We start from the raw sequence: 19,449 nt of genomic DNA on the forward strand, positions 1-19,449 counted from the left end.
ACATAATAGAATACACAAAACATGCATATTCAAAATAAAGGTGAAAAAATGACATTTTGTGTGGATCTTAACCATGAAATTGATTTAAGTAAAATACGGGACTCTTTTGAGGATATCAATTCGGTACTACGTGCTTTACCGAATCCGGATTCAGTCCGATATCTAATCCAAATCTCACCCATCGACACCCCCCTAGGGGTGCAAGTGAGTCAGATTTGAGCCAGATTCTACTAGATCTGCATCCAAATCTGAAATATAAAAATCGCATCGGAAGGCGCGTATTAGATCTGATGAGGTAAGGTCGAATCCAGATTTGAAATACAAGTGATAGGATTGGATTCACAAAATTAGAAGAAAAACTAGCTATTTGCATGAAAAAAAATGCAAACAGATCGGATTTTGATCCAGATCAATTTCAATCTCAATTAAAATAATGATCTTCCGAAAGTAATCCCATTGAGCAGATCTAAATCCAACCCGAATGCACATTGGGATTTTAGTTAAAGGATCCAAATCCAGAAATAACATTCAGACTCAGATCAGGGGACCATGTTCGGGTCCGATCCAAACCCGATTGACGCCGATATTTTTCTGCCCCTCCGATAAAACCGTTGTTTTTCTTCCTTGTTTTTTTTTGCCCTTTTTTTTATCTGCGCCTATAAATTGGCCGCGTGCACGCAGCTCTCCTACCGTTCCCCTCGTTTCTTTTCCGTTCGGATCCTCTGAGAAACTTATAGAGATCTTGAGCCATGGCGGGATCGATCTCGGAGGCGGCGGGGCCTTCCTCCGAACCGTGAGTTGATCGATCCCTTATTATTCTTCTTCTTCTTCCTGCTTTCTTGGAGCCCTTTGGTTTCCGTATCGTTGTTTTTTAATTCCCCGTTAGTCGTCGGGAGTGACGATGATTCATGGATGGTAGAGCTAGGGTTTTCGATCTCTCTGACGATGTGTTATTGATACGAATTGGGATGGGGAGGGACGGTAGAATTTTCCAATGCGTAGTTCTGGCGTTCTATCTTCCATATTTCCTGGTTCTTCCTCTTTTCATTATGATTCTGTTGTTTGTAGCTTTAAATTTGATGTCGGTCTTTATTTGTCTGTGAAATTGGATTGAGAATGGCGGAAATTAAAGATGGGGGTGGGTGGGGAGGGAGGGAATTTGTGAATGGAGAGCAACTAGGTATTTTGTCTTCAATTTCAGGAGTTGTATGTTATGTAGGGAGAAAAAAATGGAATAAAAAATAAAAGAGGCTCGTAGTGGAAGCTGCCCTTGTAGCTACATTCATCCAATTAAAGAATTCGTGGAAGATTTTAGGAAGATCGTTGACGGCATCAAAGCCAGTTTCTTCTGGTGCCTGTCTAGGCCAACTGCCCCTCTTCCTAAGGGAATTTTGAATTTTGATTCTAAATCAACCAATTACTTGATCAGGGAAACTTTTTCTTGGCATTTACCAATTATTTTTCTGGGCCTTGGCTAGTTCTTTGTAGTGAATAGTTCGATTCGAAAGAAAAAAGGGAAAATCATACGTAGTTTGTGGTCAATTGACTTATATTTTTTGTACTTGTAGATATGATTTACCAAATTTAGAGGACTATAGGTTTCTTTTTATTTTCTTTCCACTTTGTGATACTTTATTGTGGTTGATGGTATGAACGCGTTCCTTTTGGCAAGTGGGGCTTTCAGGCTTTGAGCTCATGGGGGCTGTTTGTCTGTGTTTGACACGGTTTTCATCCCTTTGTTTTTGGTTGTGTTACTTTTATTTGTTTCTATTTGTGTTCGAGAAGACTTTCACCCCTTTGTTTTTTGTTGTGTTACTTTGTTTGCTTCTTCTTCTTTTACATCTGCATGCTTTATATCACATGTAACAAGTCAAAGAGGCTCGTCACCTCTGGCAACCCATGTCACGGTCGTGTGCATGTCCTGTGTCAAATCATTGTAATTATGCAGTTATATATATATATATATATATATATATATATATATATATATATAGAGAGAGAGAGAGAGAGAGAGATGTTCTTTAGGACTCATTTTTTGTTAGGATCCTGTAACAAGGCTACAAAACATCATTGTTGCAGGTGATTTTTGCTTAATGTAAACCTGTAGTTCTGTCTATTGTTGCTTATTTACTAACAACATGCTCTAGATTGAATTGATTTTACGAAAAAACTCGAATCTTTTATCATCAAGTTTTAGTACAATATAAGCCATTGATCTTTTAGTGCTCTAAAAAACACATATAGGCATGAAAAACACCTAATCCAACATGTTTTGTATTGAGTAAAACTATGATAAACACATCTATAGGTTTAGATTAAGAAAAAATTACATGAAACTTTGTTCTTTCTTTCTGTAAGCTTGTCATGTTCAGTGTCACATTTCATGTCCATGTGACATGGTTGGCGATCAGTAATTTGTTTTTGAGTTTGAACGTCATTTTGTTTTTCTGATTGAAATGAGCAGAATCCTATCATGAATATGCAAACACTATCAACTAAAAATGTTATTGAGCATAGCATACACACGGTCATCTAGTCTCCCTATTGCGACACCCTAGCATGCATATATTGAGGATGCTAACATTGGTATAAATGATGGAGCAGTACTTCCCTCATTGGATCAGACCTTGTTGTGTTAAATGGTTTATGATGTCATGCTGGTGCTTCTCTGCTTGGTTGATGCTCAAGTGGGATGCTGAATCCTCAAGTTCTCTATATTGCATGGAAAGGCTGTATATATACTTCTTTAGAATGTATAATATCTACTTCCGTTGTATGTACGGTCTAACATGGATTGGATATGTCACAGATTGGAGTATATTTGATTCATTTGGCTTCATTATTCTATTTGTAGTGGTTATTGTCTTTGGCTTTTCAGTCATGCCTTTTTGTGTAGTAATATTTCTTTTGTAATCAATTTCTTCTTATTCTTGCCAATGAAACTTTGTTTCCTTTATTGGACCTTGTACCGATGTGTACATTTGCCTAATGACTATTGAAAGCCTTGTTAGCACTGCATGTCCAGATTCGGTTGTAGCAGCCTGCCTTCTGTGATCAATGGTGCTATGTGTTCTCTTTTTCTTTTTTGTGTCGGACTGATTGTTTGTCAGAGATCTCTTTGATATTATTCTGTCTTTCAACTGTTACAATACCCAAGAGTCAAGAAGCTGTGACTGGAGAGCATTTTCGGGTAATTCATACAGTGTTTGCTGGTTGACATTGCTTTTAACTATCTGTTTCTTCCTAATCATGTCATGTCTAGATGCAAACTTAGTTATAGAATTTTGAAGGTTGCCAGTAGCTTTTTAAGCTTTTGTTAGTGGTTTCATATTTTTTCTCCCATCTGGTGAGTATGGTTCAATGTGCAAGAGCACTCTCATTACGAGCTCTTTCTTGCTAAATTGTCTTTCATGTGCCCATCGTTTTACATTAGATTTTGTTATAAGATCTTACATGCTTGCAACAGAAAGGGGGCAAAGAGGGATTTTAGCACTGCAATTCTAGAGCGTAAAAAGGCTCCCAACAGACTTATTGTTGATGAAGCTACGAATGATGACAATTCCGTTGTTGCGATGAATTCTGTGACAATGGATAAGCTTCAGTTTTTCAGGGGAGATACCATTTTGATCAAGGTATTGACTTTGAACTTTAGTAATGCTGGATATTTGGTTAGATTGCTCTTTACATGCTATTGTCATGAAATGGCATGGAACCCAAGACACAAGAAACTAAAAATAACAAAATAAATAAAATCCAAATGCATTATAAGAATACATTTTGCTAGATACAATAGGCCATGCAAATATAAGAGAAAAACCAAGATATAAAAAATTAAATATTTTATTGATGTTCAATAAACAAAAATATACAAGAAAAACCTCACTACAAACACACTCATACACACACCTAAACTACCGATTGATAAAACTGCTGATGATGAATTGACATGCTCTGTTGAAAATACAAGAAAGAGCAAGGAGGAAGAAGAGAGCTTTCTGGGAATCAACAACCTCTATGTATTTTCTTAATGGCTGTGGTAATCCTTCATTAGACTCAATACTTTTACATGGACGAAAGTGCCCTATATTAGTAATACATATTACGTTAGAATATAAAACCCGTGAATGGGTATGGATGATATGAATCTTTTATTGGATCCATATCCGGTCCATATTCTAATACCCTCCCTCAAGTTGTGCATGGGAGTGAACCATGTGCAACTTGTTCTTCAGATACTAGAAACTGTGACTTGTGAGACCTTTTGTGAACGTATCAACAACTTGGTCTTCTTAAGACACATAAAACAGTTCAATTTCTTTGTATGCTATCTTTTGTCTGATGAAATGTTGGTCAATCTCAATATGCTTAGTCCGACTGGGATGTATATGATTGAATGCAATTTGTATAGCACTTCTATTATCACGCATAAGTGTCGAACATGAGATATCCTCTCTCATCTCTGTAAGTAGAGGCCTAATCCAGGTCACTTCTGCTGTGGTAGCTGCCATAGATCTATACTATGCATCTGTGTTAGATCTTGCCACAACCTTCTGTTTTCTGCTACTCCATGAGACAAGATTTCTCCCAATAAAAACACAGTATCCTGAAACAGACCTCTCATCTGGATCCCTTGCCCAATTTGCATTTGTATAGGCCAATATGTCATGTTTTGGTGTTTCTCATGAAGTTTGTATATATGTGAGTCCATCACCCACCGTGCCTTTTAGGTAATGAAGGATGCGTTTGACAACTTCCATGTGACCAGTCTTCTGTTCATGTATGAACTGAGATACTTGATTAACATAATATACAATGTCTAGTCTAGTAAAAGTAAGGTATTGTAACATACCCACTAAACTGCGATACTTGATTGAATCAGGATATAACTTACAATCAAATATTGAGCTTTTGGTTGACAACACTGGGTGTAGGCAGAGGTTTGCAATTTGTCATTCCTGCTTTAGCCAGAAGATCAAGATTGTATTTGTGTTGAGTTAATGACTTTTTTTCATCCTGTCTGTCCACCTCTACACCAAGAAAATATCATTTTCCCAAGATCTTTCATTTTTAATCGCATACTCAATAAAACTTTAATTCATTGAATGTAGTCTGGAGCATTACCAGTGATCACGATATCGTCAACATATATAAGTAAGAAAACCATAGTAGTACCATCCCTGTTACATAAACAGAGAATGATCTAGTTGGGAACGAAAGAAACTGTGGTTCTGAATCTCTAAGGAGAAGCTTTTAAACCATGACCTGGAGGCTTGCTTCAAACCATACAAAGCTCTGGTTAATTTGCATACATATTCTTTTTGAGTCTCTCTCTGTGTAACCTTGAGGTTGCGCCATATAGATCTCTTCTTTTAAATCTCCATGAAGGAATGCATTTTTAACATCAAGCTGACTAAGGGTCTACCCATGTTCAATTGCCAGGCTAAGTATAATGCGAATAGTTCCCATTTTCACCACTGGGCTGAATGTCTCGTCACACTGTAACGTGCACATGCGTACTCTTTTGTTAGCTTGCACTCATTGAGTGCAGCTTCGAGCGTATTTCAACTTATTCCTTTGTCTTAAAAGGCATGATGCACACTTATGCACTTGGTTCTCCAAAAAGGATAACTTTTAGGCACCAACCTATGTTCAAAACGTATTGTTTCATAAAGCGGATTTCGAAAGCCTTTTGTGAGGTAGCGGCTGAATCTCCCAAATTGATGTGTTTGGGAGAAGTGTTTACGACTTCAGTTCGCGTACCCGATACAATTCGGATAACCCTGTTTAAGGGCATGTGCATAAGATGGGCAAAGGTTCTACTGAGGAACATGCACCATTGCTAGACCAGTGCGAGACCTAGTTATTGGGTTTTCTGGCCAACTAAGATAGTTGGCATTTTTCCTTCCTTCACGAGACGATTATTGATGGATTTCTTTTGAGAAATCCATGCCCCTCTTCTCATAGTTGTACCCTTAGTCATGTACGATATGTTTGAACTACGAGGAGCAGGATGAGAGGTCTGTAGTAACCTCGAGGCGTGTTTTGACACTTTCTATTAATCATGTAATATTGATGTTCGCCTAACAGGTAAGAGGCTCGTGATGGTCTAAAGGACCTGAGCATGACAAATTTGAACTTGAATGGTTACACCATATCTTATCAGCAAAGCATTGTTGTGGAGATTTTCTTTTGAGAAATTCATGCCCCTCTCATCGTGGTTGTACTTTTGAACAAGTACTTTGCTTACTACGATGAGTAAGATGAGAGGTCTATGTTTACCTCGAACGTGCAATGACACGTGTTTGAGATCACAAAATGGTGATGTTGTTACCCTCACTATGAGTTGACCCCTCTCATCGCGGTTGTACTTTTGAGCAGGTACGTTGCGTACTTCGGTGAGTAGGATGAGAGGTGTGTGGTTGCCTCGAATGTGCATTGGTATGTATAATTTACTAAAGGGTGACTATGTGCCTTCACAGGCAAGATGCTCGAGTGGGTCAAAAGACCAAAGCATATAGAATGAGACAACGGTTAAGAAACCCTCGTCGTGTTCATTCGACACGGTTCATTAAGAGAGATGATGGATGGTACAAAACTCCGATGAACAGGTCCTTTAATGGCAGTTATGGGAAAAGACTCATATTCCCTAGTCATCGGAGTTAGGGAAAATGCTACAAAGATAGCCCTCAGGCTACTTCTGCAGAACTTTGGATGCATCCATGCGCCACTTATGCCTTTGGGGATTTATTCTCTTGGTCACTGACCGTCTCTTTAGGAGCGGACTCAGTCAGTCATTTGGGGTATCATAAAATACATAGCATAATAATCCCCCGAATCGATCTCGTCTGTTTCTACGTTTCGTGCCTTGTGCGTACCCACAACGACCAGCTAATAATCAGAACAAAAATATAAACTATTCACCTATTTATGAGATGTGCGTACTATGATGTGAAATGCTTGTTTGCTCGGTAGTTCAACTTTCTACTCGTTGAGCTATGCATGCCTATTGTGACATTGCTCTTGGTGGTGGAACTGGTTACGCAGTCCTTTGTTAATAATTATCTACTCATGCTAGTCAAATGCTTATGATGATAGCATTATGCTAGTTGCGATATACTAGCATGTGACTTGCTATTGGGTTGAACTATTTCGTGCTTATAGTAATATAACACTTGTTGGCTTACGTCTCTTATGACGAATATGATTGCTTACAACTCGTAATCTACGAATTGTTTATATGACAAATGTAATGGCTCATAGCTCGTAATCTACGAACTGTTTACCACTAGAACCAATGTAGTTGTTTGTCTTATAAGTTGTTTACCCCTTGTGGTTAATATATATAACTGTTGTTGTGTGACTGCTTAATCATGAGTAGTTTATGCTCTGCCCCTCTCTTGCCGACACAAGAAGAGAGCGAGAGGGAGCCAGAGGGTACGTACCTGCGATGAGGGAGAGGAGGAGCCTAGGAGGTGGCATCGGGGCGTCGGGAGGAGAGGGCTCGAGCTTAGCTGCGCGAGAGAGGAGAGGAGAGATGAGGGCAAAAAAAAAATTGCCCTAATCCTCCTTTTCATCATTTTTTTAATGTTCGAAATGTGAACGAAAATGACCCTGGGTGCGTTGACCGCACCCCAGGTCGTGTTGACCGCACCTGCGTCGCGTCGCATCGACGCGGGTGCGGCACCTGCTTTGCCGAGTCCTTGTGACTTAGGTTAGAGCCAAACTAAGTGCCAACATGACATTCATAAACCGGCAATCTAAACTAACAAAACAATGAGGTGTACACAACACACCTCAAAAGGTGAAAGGAAAAATGATAGATGTATCAAATAAAAAGTGATGGACTAAGCCAAAACCAAGGGGAAATGGGAAAACCTTATACATCTCTTTCCAAAGGATGAAGCTAGAAAGAACCGATTTGAAAATAAAAGTTTCAAATCAAGTCAAATAACAAGAGTTTGAATCCTCAAAGAAGTTTAGCAAATCCATGCAATAAATTGAGTTGCAATCATATGACAAGATCATGACAAGTTACAAGCATAACACTTAAATTCCCATGTGAGGCAACACACAATGTAAAACATGTAGAGAAGACACGGGAATGTTTTGTAACTCTAAGAAACAACACAACCACAAGGCACAAAACCCACAACGGTCTCCAAAGAGAGCCCCCACAATACCTATTAAAAATTAATACTTCACTAATGATCACGATACACTAAACATGTAATCCCTCTAGGGAAAGAATACACAAATCATTCAAGTGCAATAAGTACACTCACAAAACTACTGAGGTCATAAACACATGCTAATAAGTCAAAAGAGTGCAAGCCACCAAGGGCAAGAGAGATCACACACAGTAAAAATATTAATTTTATTACTCACAAAATATTCATTCATAAATCTCATAGAAGAGTTCAACATAAACTCCACAAAGATGAGTGCATAATTCTCATAAAAAACAAGTCACTAATGAAGAAAACATTCTTAAAACCTCATGCATGAATAAACAAAATCATTGATTAATGTGTATGTAAAAATAAGACAATAACACATGCACAAAGATCATAAATTAATAAGGCAAAATCATGTATACAAACTCAAATTTCCAATATATAACAAAATACTCATGATCAACCTTAATACTTCACATAAGAGCATATCAAATAAAAGAAAATTCAAACACAAGTTAAGCAAGATCTCATAAGATCACACGTGTGAATAACACACAAAATCATTATACAAAATTAGAATAAATATTTTAAGTCATTAAAATATTTAACAAGATGAAAAACAATACTAATACAAGTTTAATTAAGTCCAAGTTTAGAACAAAAATGCAATACATGTTTGAAATTTTAAAAAGAGACAAAACAAGAAACCATATGATTCCAATGAGCTCAAATATACACTTATAACCAATCAAGAATAAAAACAATCAAAATAGTTTTAAAGGAACACCAAACAATTTTCAATAAATTTCTTAAAAACCCATAAACAAGTGCTTTCATGTACATAATGTATGAGATAGGCAACATAAGCAAAATTAAACACATATACAGTTTTAAAAAAACATACGGATCAAGATTCCTTTGCATCCAAGCTGTACCGCGATCAAGATTCCTCCCGAAGCACATACTCGAGCAATGGATCTTGAATCCACCCCAAAAGCCAAATACCAAGATGATTATATCTTGGCTATGATATCATGTCACGAAATGGCACGAAACCTAAGACACAAGAAACTAAAAATAACATTATAGATGAAATCCAAATGCATTTGGCTAGATACAATAGGTCATGCAAATACAAGAGAAGAAACAAGATATAAAAAATTAAAATATTTTTATTGATGTGAAATAAACAAAAATATATAAGAAAAACCTCACCACAAACACACTCATACACACCTAAACTACCCATCACTCTCTCACTATTCAAGGCACACATCTACCCATATATATAAGAGAGGAAGAGGGAGAAAAATGAGGGACTAGCCCAACGGCTAGTTGGGAGAGGTCCAATGGTTAGATTGGTCAGCATATTTTGACCAAAAACAATAAAAAATAAAAAATAAAAAAAATAAAAAAATATAAAAAATAAAAAATAAAGAACAAAAAAGTCATTCAAGTAATGACTAGTAAATAAATAAAGTAAAATTCCTATTCTACCCCTAATGGCATACCTTAAGTATACTCAACCTATACAATACCTAGGCTACACTTGATAGGTATACCAAAGATATACCTAGAATACAAAAGGTAATTCAAAAAATATACGAAGAAAAAGGATATACCAAGTACACTTAGGTATACTTTGGTATGTAAATACATACCCAACAATACATATATCTTAACAGCTATCATCTTCACAGGGTAAAAAAAGGAGGGACACAGTGTGCATTGTTCTTGTTGATGACACGTGCGAGGAACCCAAGATTAGAATGAATAAAGTTGTTCGTGCCAATTTGAGAGTACGCCTTGGTGATGTTGTTTCCGTGCATCAATGTCCTGATGTGAAATATGGAAAGCGTGTTCACATACTTCCAGTAGATGACACAATTGAGGGTGTGACGGGCAGTCTGTTTGATGCTTATCTTAAACGTAAGAATGACTGCTGACTGGCTCTTCCTTTTTAGATTATCTATTAGTTTCTCTATTATGAACCAGTTATTTTCCTAATTTTATTTCTCTAATTGCAGCATACTTCCTAGAATCCTATCGGCCAATGAGAAAGGGTGACCTTTTCCTTGTAAGAGGAGGAATGCGGAGTGTGGAATTTAAAGTCATTGAAACAGATCCAGGTGAATATTGCATTGTTGCTCCAGATACAGAGATCTTTTGTGATGGAGATCCTGTCAAACGTGAGGATGAAGAGAGATTGAACGAAGTTGGTTATGATGATGTGGGTGGTGTTAGGAAGCAGATGGCTCAGATTAGGGAGCTGGTTGAACTTCCACTCAGGCATCCACAACTATTTAAATCCATAGGGGTTAAGCCTCCAAAAGGCATCTTGCTCTATGGGCCGCCTGGTTCAGGGAAAACCTTAATTGCCAGGGCTGTTGCTAATGAAACTGGTGCATTCTTCTTCCTAATTAATGGACCTGAGATTATGTCCAAATTAGCTGGAGAAAGTGAAAGCAACTTGAGAAAAGCCTTCGAGGAGGCTGAAAAGAATTCTCCTTCCATCATCTTTATTGATGAGATAGACTCAATAGCCCCCAAAAGAGAGAAAACACATGGTGAAGTGGAGAGGCGTATTGTTTCTCAACTTTTGACTCTAATGGATGGTCTTAAGACTCGATCCCATGTTATTGTTATTGGAGCTACTAATCGACCAAACAGCATTGATCCAGCTCTCAGAAGATTTGGAAGATTTGACAGGGAGATTGACATTGGTGTTCCTGATGAGGTTGGACGGTTGGAAGTTCTTCGGATACATACAAAGAACATGAAGCTTGCAGATGATGTAAGACCTCCTTTGTTTGCTTTCCCTTTCTTTTGTTTTATTCTTTACCACTTATCTCCATTATGGACTACATTTACTTTATTGGAATTCACATTAGGTCGACCTGGAAAGAGTTGCAAAGGACACACACGGTTATGTTGGGGCAGACCTTGCTGCTCTTTGCACAGAGGCTGCTCTTCAGTGCATTCGGGAAAAAATGGATGTCATTGACTTAGAGGATGAGACAATTGATGCTGAGGTGCTCAATTCGATGGCTGTGACAAATGAGCACTTTCAAACAGCTTTGGGCTCTTCTAACCCATCTGCTTTACGTGAAACTGTGAGTCTTGCTCTTGTATTTCATCTCCCTTTGTGTTTTGCTATACCACGTTTGTGTTTTGTTGCGGGAGTGCTGTGTGGTCGTGGATTGTCATGGTTAAACTGTTCTTTGTAGGTTGTGGAGGTTCCGAATGTCTCATGGGAGGATATCGGTGGGTTGGACAATGTCAAAAGAGAACTTCAGGAGGTAAGTTTTGTTGCTTTTGGTATTTTTTTTGTATGTATACTATACTAAAGGGCAAGATGAATGTTCGATGCTCAAAATGTTAGGGCAATCTTCTGAACACTTAGTTTCTTGAAGATGTGGATGTGTCTTGTTTTAAGAATTGCTGATTTCAATTGACATATTAGCTGTTGGATATCCAACAGGTATTTAAATGTTGATTGATTGGCAATTTGTTAGCTTTTCATATATCATTGTCAGTAGCCTGACCGGCTGACAAAGTGTTCTGGAAGTTTCTCCTCCTAGAAGTTAACACCATTCTGTTCAATAATAATTTATGGTATGATTATTCTATCTTGTAGACTGTACAGTATCCAGTTGAGCATCCTGAGAAATTCGAGAAATTTGGCATGTCTCCATCGAAAGGAGTTCTGTTTTATGGGCCTCCTGGCTGTGGTAAAACTCTTCTTGCAAAGGCCATTGCAAATGAATGCCAGGCCAATTTTATTAGTGTTAAGGGGCCAGAATTGCTGACAATGTGGTTTGGTGAGAGCGAAGCTAATGTTCGGGAGATATTTGACAAAGCCAGGCAATCAGCTCCATGTGTCCTTTTCTTTGATGAACTTGATTCAATTGCAACTCAGGCAAGCTCTTTTGAGAAATTCTAAGTTTATTGCTCACCATTTGTTGTTTTTCTTGGTGTTTGAGAATGTAAAACGAGAATTTCAAAATGAACTAGTGTTGTGTAATTTGTTTGTTACCACAGTTTTAAATTGATACTACTAATGTCACTTTTACTTTGTGTTTCCCAAGTAGATCACTTTTATTTCATTCAGTATTTGGATGGATTAGCCTTTTTCATTGACATTGACCAACGAAATTGCTTTCCCCATTCTTATCATTTTAATACAGAAGTCTGTAGCAGATTCTCTTGACCACTTATTTGGATGGATAGGTTTCGTCCTTAAATAACCAGTTCTGCTTTTTCTGTTCTTATTGTCTGTAGCGTGGAAGTTCTGTTGGAGATGCTGGTGGTGCTGCGGACCGTGTTTTGAATCAGCTATTGACTGAAATGGATGGCATGACAGCAAAGAAAACTGTCTTCATAATTGGTGCCACAAATAGGCCAGATATTATTGACCCTGCATTGCTTAGGCCAGGGCGTCTGGATCAGTTGATTTACATTCCTTTGCCAGATGAGGCTTCTCGCCTGCAGATTTTCAAAGCTTGCCTACGCAAGTCACCTGTTTCAAAAGATGTTGACCTCTCTACTTTGGCACGCTACACTCAAGGTTTTAGTGGTGCTGACATTACTGAAATCTGCCAGAGAGCTTGCAAGTACGCTATTAGAGAGAGCATTGAGAAGGTAAAGTCTTTTCCCTTGTCCTTAATTGTTTGGCAATGGTTTCGTTCCACTTACATCCTTCAAAATTCTAGCTGAATGTTAATGAGAAGAATCATATGCATTTTCTCAAGTTAGAAAAAGGAAACCTACATTCATACCAGCAGATTTTCTGTAAGTATGGGTCCTTGTAGGAAATGCATTTAATGTGTTGGTCATCATTTATCTGTTCAAGGTGCTGATTGTGTGTGTGGCTGTATTTTTAGTGGTTTAAATTGCCTTTCTGTTATGAATCTTCAAGATGTTTGTCATTCTTGAGTGTCCTATTTATTGTTAATGCTGTCAGTGTTATTGAAAAATGAACTGCTAGCTAATAGTTTGTTATAGCCTTCAATGGAGGAAGAGAGAAGAAGCGCCTTCTTGAGAGAGAGAGAGAGAGAGAGAGAGAGAGAGAGAGAGAGAGAGCTCTAGTCCCAGATGACTTGCTTAGTGTGGGGCTGCAGTCATTCTGGTATTAATATGAGATACCATAATAACGGTCATTACAAAGGAATAACATAGTCACTCATGTTCTGTCACATAGGTATGGGTAGGGGTGTGGTTGTGGGTACATATGGTATGACAGGAATTTTTAAAAGTATTGGTATGGGGGTACAGCTATACATATATATATATATATATATGCATATGTATGTATATATGTTTTTTGATAAAAATTACGTATGCATGTACCTATGAACGCTTGATTGAGAAAAATTATAAATACATACATTACATTATATGTATATGGATGTCCTTTTGAGAAAAACTATGTATGGATGCCACTCTAGGTGGCATGGCTGAATATATATACACATAAACAAAAGGAAAAGGTAAAAATTACAACACAAAAATAAAGCATCGAGTGCATGAGTGTCGCATATCTGGCACGAACCCCAAGGGACCTAACAATATAAAATGATGAAAATACCCTTGTTCCACCTCAAGTAATAATCCTCTATGAGTTGATGATGTGTTTCTGGCATGCACAACTTACCCCGTAGGAATCAAAATCTGTCTTTAGATAGACCCTTCATGAAAATATTAACCACTTCAACTCATATATCACATATTCTGTTTTTACCTACTCATTCTCGACTTTTCCACTTAAAGTGATAATCAATTTGAATATATTTAGATATATCATGAAAGGCTATGCTAGCTACTAAGGCTAGGGCACTTTTGTTGTCACAAAAATAAAGATCAAGAAGAAATGTTTTTCTGTAGTCATTTGTGACATAAAAATAAGATTCTTGGGAAAGCTAGGGCCTAGAACTATGTTACAGGGACATGGCTGGAAGGCCCACGGACCCGTGTTGACACGCCTAGACACAGGTATGTGATGGATCTGGATCAGGTCAGGTCCATCAGGACCCAACCCAAATATCAAACTTTATTTTGTTTTTGTTTGACAGTGGGTCAAAGTGCAGGTGGAAAGAAGAAGAGGAGGAAAGAGGAAGAGAAAAAGAAAAGGAAGAAGAAAAAGAAAGAAAGAGAAGGAATAAGAAAGATGAAGAGGACGAGATGGAAGAATAAGGAGAGGGAGAGTATCGTTCTTCTTCATCTTCTTCTCTGCATCACCTTCTTGAACGAGTGAACCAGAGAGAGAGAGAGAGAGAGAGAGAGAGAGAGAGAGAGAGAGAGAGAGACCCTTTTCGTCCTCTCCCCCTTACGTGTCCACCACCCAGCTCACTTAAAAAAAATTTCGTCCCCCTCCCTCCAATCCAAAAATTTCAAATCAACCCCCCAATCATTTAACATAAAATCCTTTGTATTCATTTTTTTGCAAATCTTATATATATATATATATATGAATGGGTGTAATGTCGGATGCGCTGGGCGTCGGCCATGGTTGGATGCGCCCAGCGCATCCGTGTATTTTTTTATTTTACATTTGTTACACTTTTAGTGACGGTCCAAGACAACCGCTAAAAGTCCAAAAAACGTAAAAAAAAAAGCATGCAGCTGATCACTGCGTGCATTCGCCCGACACTAAATCGGACATTTTGGGTGTATGACGATACAATCTACTATATATATATATATATTGCGTACCCTTATTTTTTGAAATTGTAGTGTTGTACCCTCTGTACCCACACCTGTACCCATGTGACATAGAGTGAGAAGAACCCTCTTTTGTGACTATGAGACATTTTCCAACAAATGGTACCAAGCAGTGTTATCAAAAACGCGCCTTGAGGCGCAAAAGGCACGCCTCGCCTTGAGGCGCAGCCCTTTGTCCCTCAAGGTGCAAAAAAATTACAACAAGATTTATGAGACATGATCAATAATATTTTTATAGGTTAATCTCATATATTTTTCAGTTATTTCAGTTATCTAATCAGTTTCTTAGTATATTACTATATTTTAACTTTTGTTGGTTAATCTCGTATATTTTTCAGTTATTTCAGTTATGTAATTAGTTTCTTAATATATTTTAACTTTTGTTGGTTAATCTCATATATTTTCCAGTTATGTAATCAGTTTTTTAGTTACTTTTATATGTTAATCTCATATTTTTTAGAATAATCTCATATATTTTAACTTTTGTAGGTTAATCTCATATATTTTCCAGTTATTTCAGTTATGTAATAAGTTTCTTAGTATATTTTAACTTTTGTTGGTTAATCTCATATATTTTCCAGTTATGTAATCAGTTTTTTAGTTACTTTTATATGTTAATCTCATATATTTTAACTTTTGTTGGTTAATCTCATATATTTTCTAGTTATGTAATCAATTTCTTAGTATATTTTATCTTTTGTTGGTTAATCTCATATATTTTCCAGTTATGTAATCATTTTTTTAGTTACTTTTATATGTTAATCTCATATTTTTTAGAATAATCTCATATATTTTAATTTTTGTAGGTTAATCTCATATATTTTCCAGTTATTTCAGTTATGTAATCAGTTTCTTAGTATATTTTAACTTTTTTGGGTTAATTACATATATTTTCCAGTTATGTAATCAGTTTTTTAGTTACTTTTATATGTTAATCTCTTATTTTTTAGAATAATATCATATATTTTAACTTTTGTTGGTTAATCTCATATATTTTTCAGTTATGTAATCGGTTTCTTAGTATATTTTATCTTTTGTTGGCTAATCTCATATATTTTCCACTTATGTAGTCATTTTTTAGTTACTTTTATATGTTAATCTATATTTTTTAGAATAATCTCATATATTTTAACTTTTGTAGGTTAATCTCATATACTTTCCAGTTATTTCAGTTATGTAATCAATTTCTTAGTATATTTTAACTTTTTTTGGTTAATCTCATATATTTTCCAGTTATGTAATCAGTTTTTAGTTACTTTTATATGTTAATCTCATATTTTTAGTACTTATTTGAGATTTTCTATTTCTTATTGTTTGTTATTTTATCAATAAAGCATTTCTTTATTTATTTATATTTTTAGATATTTTTTTTAAAGTTTTCAAAAAAAATATTTGAGGCTTACGCTTTATGCCTCGCCTCGGTTTTTGGTGGACCGCCTTGCTATGCCTCAACGCTTTTCACAACACTGGTACCAAGGAAGAAAATATACCTGGGTTTCCTATCCGGCCAGCTTGTACCAACCGATCCCCAGGAAGGGTGTGAAGGTGATCAGATGTATCTCGAGTACTGCTCTTGGATTAGGATGGGAAGATCTAACAATGCCAGAAGAATTCATACCAAGAAAAGTGAAAAACCCGGATATGGTAGGGCCAAGCATCAAGCCAGAGGTTCGGATCTTTGCAAACCACCTCAGCTACGCTCATTGGGAGAGTGACTCTGAACAAGAAGACATAGTCAACAACGACTATGATGAATGGGAAAACCAGCAGTGAGCATGCAATGGTATGGGTCACCTGAGCTCTTTCGGCAAGAACTATATCGACAGAAAAGATGGGGAGAATCTTGCAAAGAAAACTCCTATCTTAATGGGCCAAAATCTTCACCAAAGAAATCTGTATCCTTGGAGTAAAGGAATCCCAAGGAGGACAAATGGATGTGAGGAAGAGTCGCGTCATGGCTGGTTGCTCCACTGTCCCCGTGCAGTCTCAGAGATCTGTGGTGATTAGATTGTCGAGAGAAGGGGCTGCTGCTTCAACGTTTTAATCATAAATGTTTGCGTTGTTGTTCTCTGCATTCTGAACCGTGTTAGTTTATTCCCTCAAAAAAGCTGTGTTAGTTTGTCCCATACTGATGAATTGGCTGATGTCTGCACCGATTTGAACAATGCGTTGCCATGTGTCCTTTCTACAAAGCTAGCAAATAGCATTATAATTACCATATTCCAGTAGTTTCCATTTTCTTCAATTCTTTGCTGTCCAATATTTTATTTTATCCTTTTTGGTTCATCCCTAAAATGTATTGATATTTAATCATCATCTCCTTGCCGCATCAAATTAGTTTAAACTTATAGGAAAGAGAGTTGAAGGAGAAGAGAAAAAAAAGTGATTCAATGGTACAGGTCTACGATGTATTCTATGCTTGTGTTTAAATTGGTTTGCTCATGCTGGATAGTTACTTCGCCGTATAACATTGTTATTTTCCTTGTGGAACAGGACATTGAACGGGAGCGTAAGAAGAGTCAGAACCCTGAAGCCATGGAGGAGGATGACACGGATGAAGTTCCTGAAATAAAACCAGCACATTTTGAAGAATCCATGAAGTATGCCCGGAGGAGCGTGAGCGATGCTGACATCAGGAAGTACCAACTGTTCGCTCAAACGTTGCAGCAGTCTCGCGGGTTGGGATCAGAGTTCCATTTCCCAGATAGACCTGAGTCTGCATCTGCAACTGCAACTGTGGCTTCTGATCCATTTGCCACCACTGGCGGTGGAGATGAAGATGACCTGTATAACTAAAGCTGTAAACGCTTGGTATGTCTCAAAGTGGTCCTTTGAGAAAGAAAGTAATGCCCTTTCTGTTTTTTTGACAGTCCAGTGCTCTTTCTTCTTTACCTTGAAAAGGGTACCTTAATTTTTTTCCCGATTTTTTATTTATATTCGGGGCATAGATACACTTTGTTTTCTATTTATGACTTTTATCTCTTCTGATGCTCTTTTCACGAGAAATTAAATTGAAGACAGGATGATCATATTGTTTAAGATTCTGCTGTCTCCGTGTGTGCGTGCATGCGTTTGTGGGTGTACACTTTTTTTCTTGATTGAACCCACAGGAAAATGATCTGATTCGTTTCCTATATTATATTAGTATCCCAGAAATTAGGGCGGTCTATTTTCTTATATGAATATGCTCACAATTTAGGGTCTGTCATCCTCTGGTTCAGCCTTTGATGCATCTGGGTGCATATCGTGGTATAAAGGTTTTTTAGGCAGCTACGGTGAATAAAAAATTGAAAAAAAGGAATATTATAATTTCAGTTTTGGCTTGATAATTCTGGATTTCAATGCAACTAGTTGGAGCTCCAATCCGACCTGGTATGTCCTAGGTTTGACCTATGTTGCTGGATTTAACTAGAACCAAACCTGGGTTTGTTATGGTTAGATTTGACTGAAACCAAACCTGAAGTTTTTTTGAGTTTGAATAAGTTCTAATTCGGAGCTGTTCTCCTTGCTCCCGTAGTCTGGGGTAAAGGGTAACAAGTTTTTGTAGGATCTAGCCCAATGCGCTACATGAAAATCATTAATTACAAACCAAAAGTGATTTGCAGCGGGGAACTTGAGCCTTCTTTTTCACTGCTACATAGCTTGGTTAGTGGATTTTTGCTGGTCACATTTGTTTCGAAAGAAAGACGTGGTTTGCTATGGTCGGGCGGCCCCTCCCACTAAGGAGGCTAGTCAGTGAGCGGTTCTTTTGTGCTGGAATCTGGCCAAGCCCGTAGGGCGGGCATCTCTGGCAACACAAGCTGCATTGCTCACCACCACCTGGTTATAACAAGTGCACATGATTTTAGGAATCTCAAAACATCAACTCTACAAAATCATGTTTTTTCATTGAAAAACATGTTCCAAAAGCCTGTTCCTAACATTATGACCATGTTGAATCCATCTATGAGGTCCAATTGAGTCTATGCAACCCACACCTATGATTTATAGTTCATTCGGACAGTCAGGTCGACATGACCAAATTTCACTGATCGGACTCTATATATTCGAATTTTATAATTTGTGTAATAAGCAACAATTTTTATATTATGAATTTTTGATATTTAGATATGTTTTTGAAAAGTGTTAAAAATCAACAGCTGACAATACTTTGTATTGTAAAATTTTAAATGCATGGTGAGCCATCAAAACCTGTTATATATTAGAAAAGTTTTTTTCTGTAAAAAAAAGATATTGCATATAAAGCATATTTCTTATTATTTAAAGTATAAACAGCCAATATATAGGGTTCGATTGATGAAACATTCAAACATTGAGAAGAAGAGTCGTTTGATCATCATTGGTTAGAGATTTTGGACCATCCACATTTTTTTCTTTGGATGGTCTCCCTTGATATATATATATATATATATATATATATATATATGGTCATGTCACCGTTGCATACAAATGAGTTTTTTATTTTTTTTCATGAAACTAACCTTACATGTTTAGGTTAGTGGGAATCAGCTATTAGATAGTCCGATGATAAGGCTTCAAAAATCAATGACCTACA

The 19,449-nt window shown here is 37.1% G+C and overlaps 1 protein-coding gene across 2 annotated transcripts; it reads left to right on the forward strand.

Moving 5' to 3' along the window:
- The first annotated feature begins 614 nt into the window (after positions 1–614).
- Positions 615–17,933, forward strand: LOC149820938 (cell division cycle protein 48 homolog). 2 transcript variants are annotated; one of them, XM_089983174.1, is made up of 9 exons: positions 615–793; positions 3,467–3,632; positions 9,875–10,103; positions 10,202–10,968; positions 11,066–11,287; positions 11,402–11,473; positions 11,812–12,093; positions 12,456–12,815; positions 17,388–17,933. In XM_089983174.1, the coding sequence occupies exons 1-9, from the start codon at positions 750–752 to the stop codon at positions 17,688–17,690; spliced, it is 2,445 nt and encodes an 814-aa protein (XP_089839300.1). In that variant the 5' UTR covers positions 615–749; the 3' UTR covers positions 17,691–17,933. The 2 variants fall into 2 exon arrangements, with proteins under 2 accessions (XP_089839300.1, XP_089839299.1); XM_089983173.1 differs by lacking the exon at positions 615–793 and having other exon boundaries at positions 3,273–3,632.
- The last annotated feature ends 1,516 nt before the right edge of the window (positions 17,934–19,449 follow it).

The sequence above is a fragment of the Nuphar pumila genome, chromosome 12, assembly GCF_984573655.1.
Source record: "Nuphar pumila chromosome 12, dmNupPumi1.hap1.1, whole genome shotgun sequence".
Classification (NCBI taxonomy): Eukaryota; Viridiplantae; Streptophyta; class Magnoliopsida; order Nymphaeales; family Nymphaeaceae; genus Nuphar; species Nuphar pumila.

What these genes read in the sequence shown, in the direction of transcription:
- LOC149820938 (XM_089983173.1), top strand. Translation starts at nt 3,411, where the DNA reads ATGTGCCCATCGTTTTACATTAGATTTTGTTATAAGATCTTACATGCT. An exon ending in ACATGAAGCTTGCAGATGAT is followed by an intron (nt 10,969 to 11,065) that starts GTAAGACCTCCT and finishes AATTCACATTAG; the next exon opens with GTCGACCTGGAAAGAGTTGC. An exon ending in TCAAAAGAGAACTTCAGGAG is followed by an intron (nt 11,474 to 11,811) that starts GTAAGTTTTGTT and finishes TCTATCTTGTAG; the next exon opens with ACTGTACAGTATCCAGTTGA.